The sequence below is a fragment of the Mirounga angustirostris genome, unplaced genomic scaffold (genome assembly GCF_029215605.1).
Source record: "Mirounga angustirostris isolate CCGP_5_RB_7025 unplaced genomic scaffold, mMirAng1.0.hap1 SCAF_5, whole genome shotgun sequence".
Lineage (NCBI taxonomy): Eukaryota > Metazoa > Chordata > Mammalia > Carnivora > Phocidae > Mirounga > Mirounga angustirostris.
Genome location: NW_026991713.1, coordinates 115,858,378 through 115,880,696, shown reverse-complemented (window position 1 = coordinate 115,880,696; position 22,319 = coordinate 115,858,378). Strand labels below are relative to the sequence as shown.

The 22,319-nt window shown below is 35.3% G+C and overlaps 1 protein-coding gene across 1 annotated transcript in view; it reads left to right on the top strand.

The window, feature by feature from the left end:
* Positions 1-22,319, top strand: part of GPR158 (G protein-coupled receptor 158) — a 476,311-nt gene that overhangs the window by 328,663 nt on the left and 125,329 nt on the right. The window contains 1 exon segment of the mRNA XM_045871331.2: positions 4,681-4,749. Coding sequence (XP_045727287.1) covers positions 4,681-4,749 — 69 coding nt within the window.

Sequence of the window (22,319 nt, the reverse complement as noted above, 5' to 3'; positions counted from 1 at the left end):
TGCATTCTGAGGTACAGCTGTGTAAAACTACCTTCATGCTCACAGGTTCCTTTTGTAATAGAAAGAACCTTTAATTGCTATAAGACTAAAGAAATCAGCTATAATTCAAAATAGCTGCACTGTTTTAGCAAGATATACATTAATTTCCCCAGTGGCTAAAAATGTTTTAAAAATATAAATGAAGTAGTTAGTCCTTGTAGAATCAAGGAAATAATGACAAACCATTTTAATTGTTTTTTAAAAAGCAGACTTCAGCATTCTCATCGCCTCATTACTTCCAGTGACTTAGCTTCCTCTGGATGCCTACATCATGAGTAAATCTTGTGACAGCTGCAACTGTGCTTCATCTTATGCCTCTCTACCTTGCATCCAAGGATTATGAAATTTAGAAATTGACTTTGACATAATTTAATAAAATTTGCATAATAAGATTAGCTCTTTTCTTTAGTATACAGGTTTGATACCTGACTGTTACAAACTTTCTTTAAGTCAGTTCAGAAAGTTTAAGAAATGGGGCAGGTGGGGTGGAGTGGAGTGAGGTGAAATCTGCACACCTCTATTGTAAACTCTGGAATTATATTTATTAGGCTTTATAGATTCTAAATGAGAGAGTTAGGCTCAATGATAACTCCCCCAGCTCTATATTTACCAGTAAGTATCATAAAAATACTGTTTGTTAATTTTATGCATCCGGTTGGTACTGAATAAAAACTTATGAAGTAGATACTAGTTGGGAAGACCTTCGTTTAGACTTCTTGGCATATTATGATGCCTAGTGTGGAATTTTCCAATAGCTAAATTGTCACATTTTAGAATACTTTAATTTTACTTAATTTAATTATCAAAAATGCATATTACTTAGTAATGCATGATTACATCTCCAAAGAAATGAATATATTTTTGAATAAGTTGCTCTGTCCTCAAATCTATCCACTCCTCCAGAAGAAAAAAAAAAAAAAACATTGTTATCAGCTTGGTATGTATCTTCCAGATATGTATTTGATATATTTATATATATATAGAATATATATGGTGTTGACTTGTATTATGTATGTATTTTAAATGAATAGTATATTGTATATTATTGATCCTCTTTCAATAAAGTTTTCTCAGAGTTTCTCAGTTAGCAATTCTGGTTAAAGGGTTACATACCACCATTTCTATCTCAGGCACAACTGTGAAGGAGATGAAATTATCTCTTGGGCTCTATTATTTTGCTCATTATATCCCTTGCTCATCTTCATTTTTCTTTTTTTTTTAAGTTTTTATATTAATTCCAGTTAGTTAACATACAGTGTAATATTAGTTTCAGGTATACAATATAGTGATTTAACACTTCCATACATCATCCTGTGCTCATCACAAGTGCACTTCTTAATCCCCATCACCTGTTTCACCCATCCCCCCACCACCTCCCCTCTGGTGACATCAGAGTCTGTTTCTTGATTTGCCTCTTTCTCTTTTTTTTTTCCCTTTGCCTGTTTGCTTCGTTTCTTAAATTCTACATATAAGTGAAATCATATGGTATTTGTCTTTCTCTGACTGACTTATTTCACTTAGCATAATACTCTCTAGCTCCATCCACATCAATATAAATGGCAAGATCTCATTCTTTTTGTGGCTGAATAAGAGTCCATTGTAAATATATACCACATCTTCTTTATCCATGTATCAGTTGAGGGACAATTGGGCTGTTTCCATAATTTGGCTATTGTAGATAATGCCTATAAACATAGGGGTGTGTGTCTCCCTTTGAATTAGTATTTTTGTATTCTTTTGGTAAATACCTAGTAGTGCAATTCCTGGATCATACGGTATAGTTCTATTTTTAACTTTTTGAGGAACCTCCATACTGTTTTCCAGAGTGGCTGCACCATCTTCATTTTTCAATCCCTCCTCTTTCCTTCCTCATCCTATCACTTAGACTTCAAGGAAAAGATTTCTGCTCTTCACTTTGAACTTAAGTCAGCATGTTACTTACAAAATTTGTATATTAATCCTTGGCACCAAGTATAAAATAAAAGATTTTTCTCTAGTTCAAAGAACTTCCAGTACCAATAAGACAACAGGGAAATGTTTTAGGGAGCATGAGGTTTCTTTTTTTGTCCCTGAAGTCCTACCTATTAGGTACCTACTCATTCTGTAAGGCCATGAAGCCAACTCAGTCCAAGAATATTTTGAAAAGAAAAGTGTACATTTTGAATAGGCCTTCCATTTGATTATGGAACCACTTCTTGGGATTCCAGTTAATAATTTGAAATTATGGGCTCCTCTGCTCAGCCAGGAGCAAGGCAGTGAAGAGTTAAGAAGATTGCTCAACAAAAGGAAACAGGTTATTTACTCTGAGAATATATGCACCACTACCGCTGTTATGTAGTAATAACTGTTTTAACGCAGCTAAGAAATACTGGCCCTGAAACAAACAAAAAGAGCTCTTGGGTTCTCTACCCCCACTTTGGGCTCTTCTGAGGTCATTTGGATTCCATGCATTAAAAAAAAATTTGACTGCTACTACTATGGATTTCAAATTCACCATCCTGGTGCTGTTTCTTACTTTGAAGAGTGTGTACCTACTTGCTAAGAATCAGGCATAATAGTAGCCATTTTGTATACTTTACATTTTATTAAAACCCTCAGATTTAATAAGATAAATATTAGGATGCCCATTTTATGGGTGAAGACTTTGAAATTCAAGGTGACCTACTCAGTAATTGTTTCATAATTCAGACTGAGATGAAGAGAACTTCAAAGTCTGTCTTTTCCATTAAACCTTGCAGCTTCTCTTCATATCCCTTTCTTTAAAACAATATTGCATAGAGGGGGCACTGGGTGGCTCAGTCGGTTAAGTGTCAACTCTTGATTTCTGCTCGGGTCATGATCTTGGGGTCATGGGATCAAGCCTGGTGTGGGGCTCTACCCTCATCAGGGAGTCTGATATTCTCTCTCTCCCTCTTCCTCCGTTCCCACGTCCCCACCCTGCACTCACGCGAGCATGCTCTCTCTCTCAAATAAATAAATCTTTAAACAATATTACATAGATTGTTTTATAAGCAGTCTTGTGTAATATTTTGGGCTCTCACTCTTAGTGTCATCTTTTTGTAAAGTTTTAAAAATCTAGTATTCATAATTAGGTATGAATGTAATTTGCCATCTTAGAAATTCCACCAGCCAAAACCCATCTACAGGCTTGCTGATAGAAGTTTTCTTTTCACTAAAAGCATCTGCTAGCTAAAATAAAGACCAATAGTGAGAAGCCACTTGAATAATCAAGTCTGTTCGCTGACTAAACTTGTTTCTCCATTGCAAATTCTTCGATTAATGAAAGCCTTGAGTTCTTTTGAGGGATTACATAAAGTATTCCTCTATGTCTAACAATGTCCTAGCAGTGTTTTGAAGAGATATTATAATTTTTTTTCTCTGGCTGTCATTTATCTGACATTGTGTGGGGGTTTTTTTGTTTGTTTTTATTTTTATCTGACATTGTTTTAATGTGATGGACTCTTGTGGCTTGAATTTTTAGCTTCTTTTTGTTGTTGCAAAATCAGTTGCTACTACTTCAAATTATTTTCCTGTGGAGGTACTATATTTGCACCAGGTGTCATTTTTGTATATATTTCATGTTGCATTTAGTGAAAACACAGGTGTTCTAGAATAACCTGTTTTTGTGTTTGTATCTTTTTTTTAAGATTTTTATTTATTTATTTCACAGAGAGAGACATAGCGAGAGAGGGAACACAAGCAGGGGGAGTGGAAGAGGGAGAAGCAGGCTTCCCGCGGAGCAGGGAGCCTGATGTGGGGCTCGATCCCAGGATCCTGGGATCATGACCTGAGCCGAAGGCAGATGCTTAATGACTGAGCCACCCAAGCGCCCCTTGTGTTTGTATTCTTAGCTAATATATTTACTCTGTATTGATACTTAAACTCATTGAAGTAAAATTTTTTATTAGAAGATAAAATTCTTTGGTCTTTTATTTCTTGCCATTTCAGTCATTCTGCTTTGGAAAGATAATGCTATTTGAGTCTAACAAAATATCTTAAGATTATTAAGCATAGTTATGCATAGTAAACTTTAAATAATTAGGAAATTATTCAAAAATCAATTTATTCTATTGAATTTTCAGTTAAGAATAATTTAAGCATATTCACAAGGTGAAATACCTCTGTTATTTAATGTGTTTTATATTATTCACATAGTGGAGCTCTGTTAGGTGAGCTTCGGTGACTATTTTTGACATGATGGGATATATATTACTGAGATGCCAAGACCTTGTGTGTATGTCTGTTTTATCCACTAAAACCCTCCTCAAGTATTTGTGAAATGGTTAAGGGTTAGCATTCCATATGTACTTGTGGTTGATGTTTCAGAAATACAAGCAAGATATTTTGTATCTGTGAACTTCTTGGATTGAAAGGATCTTCTAAAAAGTGTTCTCAGCTGCTCAGATTGCTCATGGATTCAAATTTTAGAGAACAAAATTCCATGAAGCCACTGGCAATATCATCTAGTCCACCACCACCTTTATAGTCAGTCTTTTTTTAGGTTTCAGTTAAGTTCACTTCTGGAATACTAGCCAATTTTCATTTACTGGTTGAGGCATTGTCACAAGAACATAAGTTCTTCCATTCTAGGAATGTAAATTAACAATGACTTTTTCTTTTTCTTTCTTTTTTTTTTTTTAGAGCATCAGGGCATCAGGCCTTATCCTGTTGGAAACAATTCTTTTTGGGTCTCTGCTTCTATACTTTCCAGTAAGTAACATAATTGCATTTTAAAAATAACCATTTGTTTTATTTTGCTCAGGCAGTAATTTTTATATATATGTGTGTGTATTTATATATCTATATCTATATATCTATGTATGTATATGTGTTTATATAAATATATGTGTATATATATCTATGTATATTATCGTATCAATAACTCTTCAAATATATATTACTTTTTTATATATCTATATACAAGTTTATATACCTGTATCTATATATAATAGACATATAAAGTAAAGTGGAGGTAATCGTACTTTTCTTCCCAAATTTATGAAGAGGGTTGACTGCTTAAGTGAGCTAACATAAAAAAGGCATGCTTGATATGTATGCTTGCCATATACATATAAATATTGGTTTCCTTCTTCCTTCCCTACTTGAATCAAAACGATGAGACACACCAACAAGTTTGTGCTGAAAAATTCCAGATGGTTACATAGAAAAATAAACAAAATAAATGCATGTGTGGTATTTGTGGCATAGATAATCCTAGTAGACTCTTCCTGTCACCCTGGCAACCTGTCTGTAACCACAAGGTAAGTACTTATTTTCCTAATTCAATTCAACCGACTTATATTCAGCAGTTATTGTGTGTTAAGTACTATACTAAACTGGCATGTTTTGTGAGTGAGAGAAACTTGATTTCTCCTCTCAGGAAGCTTACAGTTTATAGAATGAGATGAGTCCGTACAGGCAATTATAATATAATTGAAAAAAGCTGAGATACTGTGGAGGCAGGGTGCTGTGGAGACACTTAGGAGAGACAACTAACTAAGTCTAGGGAATAAAGTATCACTCGACTGAGATCTGAAAGATGAGTAGATGTTAGAGAAGAAAAAGGTAGGGCTTCCATGGCACCATGTTCTTTTTGGTTTACCTCTTACCTCACTAGTTGCTCCATTTCAGCCTTCTTTGCTGATTCTTAATCTTCTTTCCCACCTCTTAAGTGCCTCAGGCATCATCCCTAGTGGAGCTTTTCATGTTCTATATTCTCCCTCGGTGATCTCATCTAGTCTCAAACTGTTAAATACTGTTTATATACAATGACTCCCAAATTTATATTTCCAGCTTAGACCTTTCCCCCTGAGCTCTAAATTCATATTCAATTGCTTACTCTGCAACTCCATTTGAGGGTCTACCAGAATTCCCTATCATGTTCTTAACTGAGATACTTGATCTCCCACACACCCAAAGTCAGTCTCCTCTATCTCCATTGATGACAACTCTGTCCCATTGGTTACTCAGGCTAAAACTTGGGAGTCATTCTTGACAACTTTCTTTTTCTCACATCCATTAGAAACCCTTCCGAACATAGCAAAAACCCAACCACTCCCTCCACCTCATTCAGTGCTACCATCCTGGTCTAAACCACAATCAGCCTCTTCTGGATTATTGGCGTAGTCCCTCCCTGGCCTCTGTCTCTCTACACTAACACCCCTGTGATCTGTCTATTTTCAAAGTATCAGCTAGTTGTAATGCCCAGTTTAAACCATGACACCCCTCAAAACTCTCAAAAGGTTCACAATTTTACTTATAGTAAAAGCCAGTATTCTTAGAATAAGCTCCAAGATCTAACATGATTTGGATCCTGCCCCCCTCTATTTCCCCATTCTCTAACCCTCTTCCCCCACTCAGTGTTTATAAGGGTTCTTAATTTATTCAAGTTTTCTACTTCTTGAATTATATTTCTTCTTAAGATAGAAATTTATTTGGGTATAATCATTTTAACCTTTTCCATAAAATCATCCATATTACTAAAGTTGTCTAATTTACTAGTATGGAGTTATGCACAGTAATTAATAATAGAAGCAATATAATACAAAGAGTCTTTATCATGCCTGGGACTGTTTCTGTATAATGGCAAGTTATGTATCATAACATTTCATCTTCCCCATAGAACTACCAGAAAGATGTTTAGCCAAAGTTATAGAATCACCCAATTAGGAAGTAAAGACCCAAATGACTTCACTAATCTGAATAATAATCATCTGAATATCTGTTGTTGCAGTCACCATCATCTTATTTCCTGAACCTCTGCTATTTTAAAATACACTTTCTATCCAGTAGCCAGAAGGATATTTTTAAAATATAAAATCTAATCTGTCACTACTTCTATAGCTAGCTTCCCAGAGTTCTTAGAATAAAGATCAAAACCTTTGATATGGTGTATGATGTTATCTATAGTGTGGTCCTTGCCCACCTCCCCAGCCTCATCCAGTACCACTTTTCTTCTCACTTTCTGCACCCAGCTACTCTGGCCTTTCCGTTCATAAATGATATATAATGTCTCTCATGGTGGTATTATAATGGCTCCCCAAAAATGTCCATTGTCCTAATCCCTGGAACCTACAAGTATGTTACCTTACATGTAAAATGGGACGTGATGAAATAAAGGACTTTGAGATAAAGAGGTTATCATGGATTTTGTAGATGGACTCAAGGGTCCTAAGTGAAAATGAGAAGCAAAGAGAGAGAACCAAAGAGAAACTATCGTGAAAAAGATTGGACTGACTCTTGCTGGCTTTGAAGATGGATGAAAGAAACCACAAGCCAAGGGATGTAGGCAGTCTCTAGAAGCTGGAAAAGGCAAGGAAACAGATTCTTCCCGAGAGCCTCCAGAAAGAACACCATGATTTTAGCTCTGTAAGATCCATTTTGAACTTCTGAAGTCCATAACTGTAAGATAATAGATCTGTATTGTTTTAAGCCACTAAGTTTGTGGTAGTATGTTACAGCAGCAGTAAGAAACTAAGACGCCTCTTAGGACGTTTTCACATGCTTTTCCTTCAGTTTTGAAGAGTCCTCCTTTCTTCCTACCCACCCCTGCCCCCCACCATCTCATGACTTCTTTTGCCTAATTAACAACTTGCTAGTTATCCTTCAGATTTCTACTTAAATATCACTTTTTTAGAAGAGGTTTCTTTCCTTGACTCCAAATCAGAATCAAATTCCTTTTAATAGTTTCTCATGGAATCCCACTGTCTTTCTTGACAAACCCCATCTCAGTTTGTAAGTGTACATTCACAAATGCCATTATTTGATTAATATCATTCTCCTGCATAAACTCTAGTTCTTTGAGATAAGGAGATGATACAGCTATTTTGCTCACAGCCAAGTACCTATAACCATAGCTGAAGCACAGTAAATATGTAGTGAGTGAAGAAATGAGGATATACTTGAATGAATTTAGACCTGTACCCCAAACTAGTGGCTATTGTCCTATTGAAATAGTAGCTTCCAAAGAATCTGCTTGATTGTGGAAGGCTAAGCATGATGATCCTTATTAATATTACTTTATTTAGTGCTAACAGGCAGTAAAACACTTATTAATGTTATTCTGAGATGTTAGCAAAATTTCATTTTATTTTTTATAAGGTTCATATTTATTCAAATCAAGTGGTTATATTGATGAGCATGGGCGTAAAATCTATAAAAGAATTTTAAAGCCTCTTAAATGGATGAAGTACTCTAGAAAACAAGAACATTTGAAAGAAGAGTAAATTTTATGCTGCTAAATGTTCAAAGCAGTTATTAAAGACCCTTTCATTGACTGGTATACAATTTTGAAAGATATGTGATGGACCTGTACCTATGATGATGTCAGATACAGAGAAAAAAAAGGAGAAAGAAACGGAAATTTAAGAGGAATGTGAAGATAGCACTTCTGCTTCATAATTCTGATATGCCTGAGAGGGAAAAAATAACAGAAAAGAAGACTTACCAAAAAAAAATCTAACAGAAACCTCATTATGTTGACTTCATGATTAATTAGCTATCTCTTTCATCGTTTATAACATATGTTTTTCTGTAACTGCTTGAGATATTAGTATCTAGTTCCCAAGTTTAAACTGTGTACCTTGGTTTCAAGTTAGTTAGTGTTCATGCTCTGAAGACAGAAAGGGTCAGGTTACTTAATGAAGGTTTGAACGGAGCATAAGACAGGGAAGAAAAGGAGATTAAAATATACTATTGATTGAGTCTGGTAAGGAAAGTAATTTTATTTTAGGTGAGAGAATGAGAGATGATATATCAGAAATTGTTAGGAAAGCTTTTTGCTACATAGGGTGTGTATATGTGCGTGGGTGCGTGTGCATAAAACATTCTTGACAAGAGGCATAAGTAGTTTAGTTATTGGACCAAGGCTCATTGACTTCCCTGGGTTTTACAGAAATGAACTTTATAACTTTTGGCTAGACTATATGCTGCAAAGAAGATCTCTGTATTAAGTGATAAAGGTGTAATTTAGTAAACCTAATACAGCCGAAAGTTCTAATCATTTGATGATATAAATGTGACCTATACTTTTCTTATTTGTTAAATATCTTACCTACTTTCTCTGTTCCTGGTGTGGTCCATACCAAAATTGCTTCTGAAAGTTTTAATGGGGATTATAGGTTTTTTGTTTTTTGTTTTTGTTTTTAAGTATGCTTGAATAAAGGAAAATTGTTTTCAGGGCTGGGTAACTCCATGGAAGGAGGCTTTGGGTATTCACTGTTCTGCTGAGTTGTTATGCAATGAGCCTTTTCTTCTTTTTATGCTGCATATTGTTGTTCAGATTTGCAAGAATTAAGGTTATTTTTGCCTTTTCTAAGCAATCTTAGACTACAGACGATTTCATAACAATGCTTATATTGGAAAGTCCAAATTAGAGATTATCATCATTGTGCAGATGAGGACAAACCAAAATCTGACTAAATTTAGCATTGTTATAATTGGATAGCAGAGAACGAAAGCTTTTAAAACATTTTCTTACAGATTCTCAAGAGACTCATGATTTGAAGTCCATACATTTGTGAACAAATGATTAGTCTTCATAATCATCTAAACACTTTCATATAACTTATAGAAAAAAGAAAAAACTTTAAAATATCAACTAAAGTATATTTTACCTGTTAAATTACATAAAATGACATTTTGTGGATTAGTAAAACATTTTAAGTGATACGGAATCTAGAAGTTCGTTTTTGACTTGTCTAAACCACCAGTTTCAGCTAATAAGGTGAATTTTTTCCTGTAACCTTGATTAGCTATTTGGATGGCTGATGTGCCTTTCTATACCCATACATGTATAAATAAATACTAATTTTCATGTTGTTTCCCTACTCCACCCAGGCCCTAAAATTTTCTTTTCCTTCTTTATCTATGTTTCTAGTCATTTGTATATCCTTGTTCTTTTCTATTTTGCTTTGTGTGTTTCTATCAACCCTTTATTCCGTGACCTTTACACTATTCTCAGGTGTGTTTATTCTGCTGGAGTTGATTCTAATATTCCTTTAAACTCTCTACTGTTTTTATTTTATTTCCATTTTCACTTTCTTCCCTCTTCTCCAGCTTTCTTGGAGTAATTTTATCTCTTTCTCTGTTTTTCTTATCTCTTCTTTGACTCTGATATCTTTTTCTTTGAGCTTCTTTATCAGAGGAAACACGTTTTTTTGTAATTTCTTTGAGGCCATGAGAATTATTAATTTGAACTTGTGCCAATTTTCTTGGGTAACCTCACTTTTGTTGTCCATTCTTCATGTCCCCTTTTCCTCCAGTATTTAAACAGAGTCTGTGCTGGCTCCTTTCTGATTTCTTTTTTGTGATAATTCTTTTTTATTGCAGTAAAATATACATAAATATAAACTTACCATTTTAATTATTTTTAATCTACAGTTTAGTGGCATTAAGTACATTCATAGTGTTGTGCAATCATTACCACTATTTCCAGAACTTTTCCATCATCCCCAATTAAAACTCTGTCCGTTGAATAATAACTTGCCATTCCTCCCTTACCCCTAGTTGTTGGTAACCTCCATTCTACTTTCTGTCTTGAATTTGCCTATTGTCAGGTACTTCGTATGAGTGGAATTGTATGGTAATTGCCCCTTTGTACCTGGCTTATTTCACTTAACATAACGTTTTCAGGGTTCATCCATGTTGTAGCATATGTTAGAATTTCATTCCTTTTTACAGCTGAGTAATATTCCCTAGTGTGCATAATACCACATTCTGTTTACCATTTATCTGTGATAGACATTTGGGTTGTTGTCACCTTTTAGCTATTGTAAATAATGCTGCTATGAACATTGGTGTCTGAGTCCCATCTTTCAGTTTTTCAGGTATATACCTAGGAATGAAATTGCTCGATCATATGGTAATTTAACTCTTAAGAAACTGCCAGTTTTCCAAGGTAGCTGCATCATTTACATTCCCACCAGCAATGCATGAGGATTCCAGTTTCTCTACATCTTTATCAACACTTGTTATTTTCTGTATTTAAAAAAAAAATTAATAGCCATTCTAGTGGGTGGAAGTGGTATCTCATTGTAGTTTTGACTTGCTACTTTTCATTTTTGAAGAAAGCAGTTTTTATATGTAGCTCTTTTATGAAGAATTAAGTGGAGAGCAGCAGGAGAAGTAGATTGGCGCAGGCTACTTCTTTATTTTGAGGTCACATGAAGCCATACAAATTTAGGTTATATTATAATCTGAGCCTTCGCCTTCCTTTTTTACCCCACTTAAGCTCTGGTGACCTTCCTTGGCCAGTGTGCCACTTAGGTACATCAACAAAGATGATCTCTCCAGATTTCTCCGATCTGGGATGACACTGTGTTTCTATAGGAAAATCCCCAGTTTCCTTTTGACCCTCCTATGCAAATATTCACTCTCCAATGAATAGACCTGTTAGAATCATACTTTTTAATTGTAAGCTTTTCAATAGCAGGACTATGTCTGCTGCATCTGCTTCCATTATAGCACATTAAAAATTTGTCGAGCTTCAACATAATTCTAACTAAAGCAATTAAACACATGCACATACACCTACATAACTGTACAGCTATAAATCTCTTCTTTATCTCTGAGTTCCCTATAAAGAGGTAGAAAATAATCTAGACCAAAAAGAAATTTTAATTCTAGCCTACACAGTCTTATATGACCTGGCCCCACTTTTACCCCTTTGACCTTGTACTCCCCTGCTCTCTGCCTCTCTCATTCTGCTGCAACAGTACTGGTCTTGATGCTCTTCCTTGAGCAGACCTGGCATACATCTACCCCATGGTCTTGACCTTGGCTATTTCCTGGGGCAGTCTTAACCCACATATCTCCATGGCCAGCTCCCCCATATCATATTCTTTAAATCTTCCAAACATCAACTCTTCATTGAAAGGAAGTTAAGGAATTCATTATTTTGTAATAAACAGGGAGAGGTTAATTCAAAAATTAGGACATTAAAGTGAGAATAGTCCACCACAATTGCAGCGAATGTCTAATGGGACCAAATGGAGACAGATTCAGTGATGATGTGGAGGCAGAAATGTCACAGTTTGGCAGTAGACTAAGAACATAATAAATTATCCTGAGAATGCCTTTATAGCAACAAATAAGGAGATCCTAGCTCTGGCAATGAGAGAGAATTTGACAGTCAGATGGTTTGAGTCAAAAGATAAGAAAGTGTACCTCTGCAGCAATGTCCTAGCTAGTATATTATAGCTCTCTAGTTAAAAAAAAAATACATATATATAAGGGTAAAGTCTCAGTTCCTTTCTAACTCCCTTGCTAGAGTTGGTGAGATAATGTCTTTGCCCATGGGAAAAAAAAAAAAAACATATCAGGAACTCATTCTGCCTCTTTTTTCAAGTTACTATTTCTCCTCTGTTTACAAAAATGCATCTTAAATTTTCCTGTGCAGACCCAGGACACATAAGTAGTTAACTATTTCTGAGGTTTGGTAGTTTATTTTCTAATAAAAAGACCAACAAATTTATACCTTAGGTTTTAGGTATTATATGTGAACATGTAATTTTAGATAACTTTAATGGTCTCTAAAAACATCCTCAGAATTGTTAGACATTTATATTAACAAACTACCAATATCATGATGTCCAGGTTTATCTGTGTGATCTTAATACGTGAACAATTTGACATAAGAAGGTAAAAAAGACAAAGATATTTAAGAGATAATTCAGAAAATAGTCACAAACAGAAAAATAGTTGTTAAAAAATTGAAATTAGCAATGTATCTTTAAAAATAGTTTCCTTTTTAAAGCTATTAGAGGAAAAAATCATGAAGACTTAGATACACTGTGTAAAAGGGTAGCAAGTATTCTTTTAAAAATGACAAGAAGATGACGTTTTGACAAGGCAAATCATACTTTAAATGTCAGGGACGACACAATGTCACTAAGGAGTCGCAATTCAATAAAGTAGATTTATTATTTAAAGAAAATAGCAAAAGAGGAAAACTATAAAGATGTAATACTTACATAGAATCACATTAACAAAAACCTAACGTCAGAGTATCCTGAGCCTGGCATAAGTGTGATTAAAGAAAGCATTTGGACCTATAGCTTAAATTAGAAAGGTCAGTGTGAATGTCTGGGATAAAGAACAGATTACTTTCCTGGAATGTTTTGGAAAAGTGTGTTAATTTATTTATTTCAGTTATACATTTACCTAAAAGCTGTGATTATTGTATACAAATATCTCTTCATGTTATAATTTCTGTAATATAAAGAAAATAGATTAGTTATATATTGTGAAAATATAATTATTGATAGACCTTTAGGAATACTTAATATAAATTATTTAAAGGAAATTTAATTTATGATTAGTTGTATATAAATCTCCATGATTTATCTGTTCTTGAGTATGCAAAATGAGGTTTATTTTGAATGCCATCTCTAGGCTTCAGCAATAATATAGATATGATCAATTGAAATATAGACCTGTTCAGATGACATTCTAATCCAAAACTTACTTTCATTTTAACTTCAACTTTCTTCATTCTTCACACTTTTTTCATCACACACATCCTTTTCATCATGCTTATAGAAATGTGGAAAAAAATGCTTGTCCTGCTCTATGGTCTTGTCTACTTCACACATCAGTCATGCCGTTCTGTTGTTCATTGTGAGGAGGATATGAGAGGCTTTGCTGGTCATACGGGTTTTTCTCAAAACAGTTGCACATTTTGCCTTCTGATGTAAAGCACAGCATTTCATCAGATGCTCTAAAATAAAAGATGCTCTAAAAAAAGAAGAGGTCAAGTGTATTTGTCAAATGCTCCTACTCAGGGAGTCACAGCGACCACTTCTTGTTAAAGGCTTTGAGATCTGCAGTAAAGGAATGCACTTAAAACTGAGCCATTTCTCTATCTTGCTTGATTTCATTATACCCTTTTCCACATAATACCTATTATATAATTTATAATTATAATTATATAATAATAATATAAATCCTATGTTTGCCTTAAAGAATACATACTAAAAATCCCATAGTGCTGTATGATTCCATTTATACAGAGTGTGAAATTGTGTGTGTGTCTGTGTGTCTGTGTGTCTGTGTATATAATATGAGTATATGAGGTAAACCTTAAGAAAGCAGAAAAATGGCAAACACAAAATTCAGGATGATAGTTGCCTGAGACAGAGGGGAAGAGCATGGGATCAAAGAGGAAGCAGGGCATAAAGGAAGCTTGTAGTGAATAGTAAAATTCTCTTTCTTAAACAGAGTGGTGGATAAATGGGTATGGGTATTTATTGTATCTCTATATAAAATCATCATGACAGACAGATAGATAGATGATAGATAGATGATAGATAGATAGATAGATAGATAGATAGATAGATAGATAGATAGATAGATAGATGATAGATAGATAGACAGACAGACATGTTGTAATGGTTAGAGGTCCAGAAGATGAAGAGGATCCAGCAAAGGAGACTGGGAATGACCTAGCAGGGAAGTAGGAGTAGGTTCAATTGAATTCATTCAAACACATTGTGTTTCAAGAAGGAGAGAGAAGAGAGTGGTTAATTCCTTCAGATGCTGCTGATTTGTCTTCTAAGATGGGGAACAAGAATTGCCTGCTGGACTTGGGAATGTTAAGGTGGTCTTGACAAGACCAGTTTTGGAGCAATAATGGGTGATAAATGGAGAAGATGAAATAGAGACAGCAAGTAAACCCTTTTTATCTATACGTTTTGCAGTAAAGAGAAGTAGGGAATTGGGGACTGGAGGAAGCTATAGGTCAAGTGACTTTTTTTTTTAATGAGATAAATTACATGTTTGCATGGCGATGGAAAATGATGGTGCGGGAGAGATGTGAATACCATCATAATGGAAGCCTTTAAATAGGATCCAGTAAGTGGAGGGGCTAAACTTAAATCAGAACACGTTCAGTTCACTCACTGATTAGTAAAAGAGGTACTGGGACTTCTTTTCCATAAATAGTAAGTGAAAACCTGGGGTCAGGGCAAAAATTAGAACTGGGGTCATCTCTGATGTGTAAATTTTGGCTGTTTCTCTCATTTTCCTGTTGTTCAGGACTTCACGCTAGATTCAGGCAGTATCTCAGTGCAGTTGGTTGGGAGCCCTTATGAATAAACTGCAACTTTCTAATAATTGATGGTGACTTTTCAGACTTTGGGATCTGTTCCACAGTCTGTAGTGATCTGGCTTCATGTATCTCCTCCAAACAACTGTACGTTCTATGGCAAAATGACTGTCTCTGATAGAATAATAACAAAGATGATGGTACTGTTCAGGCATGTCTGGATCCATACACTCTTCAAAGGCTGGCACTGTACCAGTCATTCAGTCACTTAGGCTATTTCTGCCATCATAAAGCAAATGAAAAATTCAACAGTTACCTGCAGTACAGATCTACAGGACTAACACTGAACTGATCTGTGATATAAGCTCTGATAGAATTTTAATTAAAAAATTTAAGCTACAGCATGCCTGAGTGGCTCAGTGGCTTAAGTGTCTGTCTTTAGCTCAGGTCATGATCTCAGCGTCCTGGGATCAAGCCCCGCATCGGGCTCCCTGCTCCGTGGGGAATCTGCTTCCTCTTCTGCCTGCCGTTCCCCTTCTTGTGCTCTCTCTCTCTGACAAATAAACAAATAAAATCTTTTTAAAAATTTAAGCTACAAAAATGAATTAAACACTTAATAATCCAGACTTTTTGGCAGCTGTTAACAACATCGAGTAGTGCTGAAATTATTTTTCCTTCACTTGGTCAACCTTTTGCCATTTTATTTCACCTTCTTGTCTCACTCTGTTTAAATAGAATGTTGAAAGTAAAAGTTGAATGCTGAATGTTGGTGAATTGTACAATTTTTAGTTATTGTTTAAGCAGCATTATTTTCACATTGGAAATCTTGGCTTGTCCTTCAGTGTCTTCTCAGTTCTTCCTTAGAAAAATATATTCTATTTCTGCCCCTTTGTATTTGAGAGAAATGAATCCATGATTCTCTAAAAAAAAGTCTTATGGTAACATTTTAAAAACGTTGAGAAATAAAGTCCTGTCTTCAGAGTCCTGGACTTCAGGGAGGAGGAGCAAGAAGAGAAGGAGAGGGAAGAAGGAGATTATTTCTCTTACTAACATTGTTAATGAATTTAGGGGAAAAGTAATAGTATTACAGAACAACTAAGTATTACAACTGTCATTTCTCTACTGCAGTATTACTGCATTATGTTTGGTTTTATAGCTGAGGTCCTGTGTTTCTCTCTCCATTATAAACAACAACAAAAGGATCTCCTTAATAATGAGAGCTGACATTTATTGTATGATTTTCCATATCATATATCTGAAGTGTTTTATATGTGTTATCTTATGTCTTGTACATCCTTGCGTTCCCCAGTGTGTAGCATAATGCCTGGCATATAGTAAGAATCCAATAAATATTTTTCCAGTTACCTGTAAATAAGGAATTAGATGTGCCAAAAACAATGCCGAGCTTTCACATGATAAAAAGGTTGCTACCTGATAATAGGATATAAAAGTCTCTGACAAAACCCTGTTACAGAACCCTGTCTTCATGGTTGACATACTAACAAAATTAGAATTGTTACTTAACTTTCTAGAGACGCATGATTAAATTATGTTAAAGTAGTTGTTTCCTGAAAAACTTAATAGACTAGCTGGTGAACACCTTATCTCTTATTTACTTATCTGATCAGTCTTAGGCTTTATAGTATAGTGGTTAAGAGCATGGACTGTGGGGTGCCTGGGTGGCTCAGTTGGTTAAGCGACTGCCTTCGGCTCAGGTCATGATCCTGGAGTCCCGGGATCAAGTCCCGCATCGGGCTCCCTGCTCAGCAGGGAGTCTGCTTCTCCCTCTGACCCTCCCCCCTCTCATGTGCTCTCTCTCTCTCATTCTCTCTCTCAAATAAATAAATAAAATCTTTAAAAAAAAAAAAAGAGCATGGACTGTGGAGCCAGTGTAACTGACACTTAGTAGCTGTGTGACCTTAGGTTAGTCATTTAACCTCTCTGAATGTCCATTGCCTTATATGTAAAATCAGGATTATAAATGTACCATTGGATGATTTTATGCATGTAAATGCATAATATGCTGGCACATATTATGAGGTGTGTAAGTATTAGGTAACAAAGTAGCATATCTAAAGTAGTGGTTCTCTGACTTTACAAGCATCAGAATCATCTAGGACTTGTTAAACCACAGATTGCTGAACCCCACCTCTACATTTCTGATTCAGTAAATCTAGGGTAAGGTCAGAGAATTTGCATTTCAAATAAATTCCTAAGGGATGCTGCTGTTGCTGGGCCATGTCCTGGAACCACACTATGAAAACCATTGGCCTACAGCAGTGCTTTTCCAAACTATGTGTGGTGAACGAATGAATGTTTTTAACTTGTTTGTTTATTTTGTTTTATGTCAGTCTGTCATAGACAAAGTCTTTGGTAAAATACAACTGATATTAATCACCTGGAAAGAGAAATGAAGAGTTATTCTTGGATTGGAAGTTGATTTTTTTACCAGATAAATGGGCATTTGCACCTTCAAAAAGGGAGACAATTCATATAGCAAATAAAGTGAATGTGTACACTCAGGTTGCATGTTAGGCTAGTCCCCTCTGGTATTTTAGCAATCCTTTTCTTTTTTTAACCTCTTTTAAATGGAGACGAAAACAACGTATCCGTAGGTTCCTGGGCTTGAGATATGGTTATCTTTGGATGCTATTATTCTGCCTACTACACCAATCATCAGAAATTCTCATGCAACATACCAGTCAGGCAACCCTGATCCAACTAGAGCTACTACAAATCATTGAGACACTTTAATGTCCAAAGCCTGATTTTATTTTATTTTATTTTTTTAAAGATTTTATTTATTTATTTGACAGAGAGATAGCGAGAGCAGGAACACAAGCAGGGGGAGTGGGAGAGCGAGAAGCAGGCTTCCTGCCGAGCAGGGAGCCCGATGTGGGACTCGATCCCAGGACCCTGGGATCATGACCTGAGCCGAAGGCAGACGCTTAACAACTGAGCCACCCAGGTGCCCAGCCTGATTTTAAATGTAACCAGCCAACAGACCAAAAAAAAAAAAAAAAAAAAGTCCTACAGTGCCTATACCATGAATTTGTCCTTCAGATAATTTTACTCTACATAGGATTAATTTATTTTTCTATAATTACTCACCAACATCATTTAAAAATTAACAAAGTTCACATTAAAAGTCATTTTTCTCCATGATTATAAATACTGGGCCCTCGGTCCCTCAATGCCAGCCATCTGCTGGACTTGCATAGTAGCAATCCCAGTTAGGAATGTGCCTATGTATTCTTGTTTCTCATGGTCCCACCTGACCTACTTTGTTTCATACCGAGTAAGTTACTGCCTGGCTTTCAGTATAGTGTTTGATATTGCTGCCCGTAAAACTGAAAATTCTGACAAGAAAAGGAAAAGCATCCTTCTTTTGATGCCTACTTAAAACTCCAATTCAAAAGAATAACATAGTATTTAAATTAAAGAAGTCTCCCATATGCTCCATGAGTTCCCATGTAAAATAAACAAGTAAACTAACTAAGAATAAGAATTTAAAGAGGTATTGCATAATTGTGACTATTTAAAAATTCAGAAGGTAGGTAACAAATGGTATTAGGATCAGATAAGGTGCCAGGGTCAGAATTAGCTGCAAGTACCAAGGCATATAAGAACAGAAGTTTTAAAATGCTGAACTCTTTTTCTCCCACAAAAAAGAAGTATGGTAGTGAATAGTCCAAAGCTAATTGTATTTCACAGTTACAGGGATCCTGGGTGACCCATTCCCTCTTTCCCTTCTAACAATTTCATCTTTATCCAAGGAAGCAGGCAGGAAGAAAGTGTGAAGGGGGAGGAAATACTATACTTCTCTTCCATTTAGCCAATCATTTGTCAGAATTTCATTACATGGTCACTCTTAGCTTCAAAAGAGGCTGGGAAATAGTTTTGTTTTGTTTTGTTTTTTATCTAGGGGGCCATGTGCCCATCTGAAAAAAACTGGGAGAAGGGAATTCCGCATATTGTGATCTCATCTCTGCCATGCCTGTAATTGTTATTTTCTTCTAGTTGCTGGTTTGCATCTTCTGTATTTCTTCAATGCATATATATTATCTTTATTTTTTTTAGGGAGGTTTTTTAAAATTATCTTTTATTATTATGTTCAATTAGCATATCATACATCATTAGTTTTTTTTTTTTTTAAGATTTTATTTATCTATTTGAGAGAGAGAATGAGCTAGAGCATGAGAGGGGGAAGGGTCAGAGGGAGAAGCAGACTCCCTGCTCAGCAGGGAGCGCAATGCGGGACTCGATCCCGGGACTCCAGGATCATGACCTGAGCCGAAGGCAGTCGCTTAAACAACTGAGCCACCCAGGCGCCCCACATCAATTAGTTTTTGATGTAGTGTTCAACGATTCATTAGTTGCATATAACACCCAGTGCTATGTATACAATGTGCCCTCCTTAATACCCATCACCCGATTACCCCACCCCCACCCCCCTCCCTTCTGTAACCCTCAGTTTGGTTCCGGGAGTCCAGAGTCTCTCGTGGTTTTTCTCCCCCTCCGATTTCCCCCCCTTCATTTTTCCCTTCCTTCTTCTAATGTCCTCCATGCTATTCCTTATGTTCCACAAATAAGTGAAACCGTATGATAATGTCTTTCTCTGCTTGACTTATTTCACTTAACATAATCCCCTCCAGTTCCATCCATGTCGATGCAAATACTGGGTATTCATCCTTTCTGATGGCTGAGTAATATATTATCTTTATAAAAGAAAAAAAATTTAAACAGAAGTCCTGTCCCTGACTCTGCCTAGCCATGACTTTTGAAGAGAGAGGACTAAGGCTACTGAGATACTGATTATGCAACTCACAATGCAGACTTCATTTTGTGGAAGACTGCAGATCATTATTAATTGTAATCTTTATATAGCTCCTCTTGTTTCTTTCACTTCCCTGGAAAAAAAGTAATTATGTAACAGATGTGATTCAGACAGGAAAGAAAGTCCTTATTTAATCTATGGGGCTATTAGATAACTACTAAAAGAGGGACTCACCTAAGATAGATTTTCTCACATGGGGTTTTCTGGTGACAGCTCAACTCCTTTTAGGGTGTACTAATTTCAATGGCTTAAAGACCTTTGAAGTTATTTTAAGCTATAGTGTAGGCACACTAAGTATAGTATGCTCAAACCGGGAACTATGGTTTTTACTCTAAGCTTCATTCCTTTTGCTATGAATTTTTTTAAGAGAGATAATATTGCTACAGATTACTAATTTTGATGTTTAACAAAATGCTCCACATTTCTTTGAAGTCAAAGATGTCTCAAATTGGAATAGTTGCTAAAGAAGTTTGTTTAAGGAAGCTTCACATTTAAAAGGCTGGAAATTTTATCTGGACTAAGGCTAGGACCAATTTTTGGCAACTATTGGTTGTCATCATATATATTTAGCCTTTGTCTCTACTTCTATTTGTACTCTATACTTCTAAAGTTTCCTCAATCACTAGGTAGATGTCAGTGATAAGGTCTCATACTGTATGGAGTGATGATAGGGATTTTTAAGGACTAGTAAGACATATTCTGAGAAGCCCTTTACAAATTGAACTCCTAGATATTACAGGGTATTGAATAAGGTACAAAGTTTTTTTTAGTGATCGTTTTATTCTTGTTTTTATTGATGTATAATTAGCATACAATGTTATAGTAGTTTCAGGTATACAAAATATTGATTCAACAATTCTATACATTACTCACTGCTAATCATGGCAAGTGTAGTTGCCATTCGTCACCTTATAATGTTATTACAGTATTTTTGACTGTATTCCCTTTGCTGTAATTTTCATCTCCATACAAACAGAAGCTTGTACCTCTTAATTCCCTTTGTCTTTTGTACCCAATCCACCTTTCCTCTGGCAACCACCAGTTTGTCCTCTATATTTGAGTCTGTTTTTTGGTTTGTTTCTTTATTCATTTGTGTTTTAGATTCCATATGTAAGTGAAATCATATGATATTTGTCTTTCTCTGCCTGACTTACTTCACTTAGTATAAAGCCCTCTAAGTCTATCCATGTTGTCTCAAATGGCAAGATTTCATTTCTTTTTATAGCTGGAGTAATACTACATTGTGTACATGTATCACATCTTATCCATTCATCCATCCATGGGCACATAGATTGTTTCCATATCTTGGCTATTATAAGTAATTCTGCAATATACATGGGGGGTGCATGTATCTTTTTGAATCAGTGCTTTCATCTTTTTGATGAATACTCAGAAGTGGAATCACTAAATCATATGATCATTCTATTTTTAACTTTTTGAGGAACCTCAATATTATTTTCCATAGTGGCTGCACCAATTTTACATTTACATTTCCACCAACAGTGTATGTTCCCTTGTCTCCACAATCTCTCCAATATATGTTATTTCTTGTCTTTTTGATAACAGGTATGATTTGATGTCTCATTGTGGTTTTGATTTGCATTTCTCTGATGATTGGTGATGTTGAGCATCTTTTCATGTGCCTTTTGCCCATCTTCTTTGGAAAAATGTCTATTCAGATCCTCTGCCCATTTTTTAATCAGATTGTTTATTTTCTTATTATTGAGTTGTATGAGTTCTTTATATATTTTGGTAATTAGCTCCTTATCGGATATATGATAAGCAAATACCTTTTCCCATTCAGAAGGTTGCCTTTTTATTTTGTTAATGGTTTCCTTCACTGTGAAAAAGCATTTTGGTTTGCTATAGTCCCAGTCATTTAGTTTTGGTTTTGTTGAAATTACCTTTGGAGTCAGATCCAAAAAAATACAGCCAAAAGTGAGGTCAAGGAGCTTACTACCTATGTTTTCTTCTAGGAATTTTATGGTCTTATATTCAACTTTTTAATCCATTTTGAGTTAATTTTTATATATGGTATAAGATAGAGGTTCAGTTTCACTATTTTGCATGTGGCTGTCCAGTTTTCCCAGCACCATTTATTGAAGAAATTCAATATTTCTTCCATTGTATATTCTTGCCTCCTTTGTCATAATTCACCATATATGCATGGATTTACTTCTGGGCTCTTTATTCTTTTCCATTGATTTGTGTGTCTATTTTTATTCCAATATCATACTGTTTTGATTACTGTAGCTTTGTAGTAGAGTTTGAAATTAAGGAGTGTGTTGCCTGTAACTTTGTTCTTCTTTGTCAAGATTGCTATTCAAGGTCTTTTGTGATTCCAACAAATTTTAGAATTATTTGTTCTAGTTATATGAAAAATGCCATTGGAATTTTTAT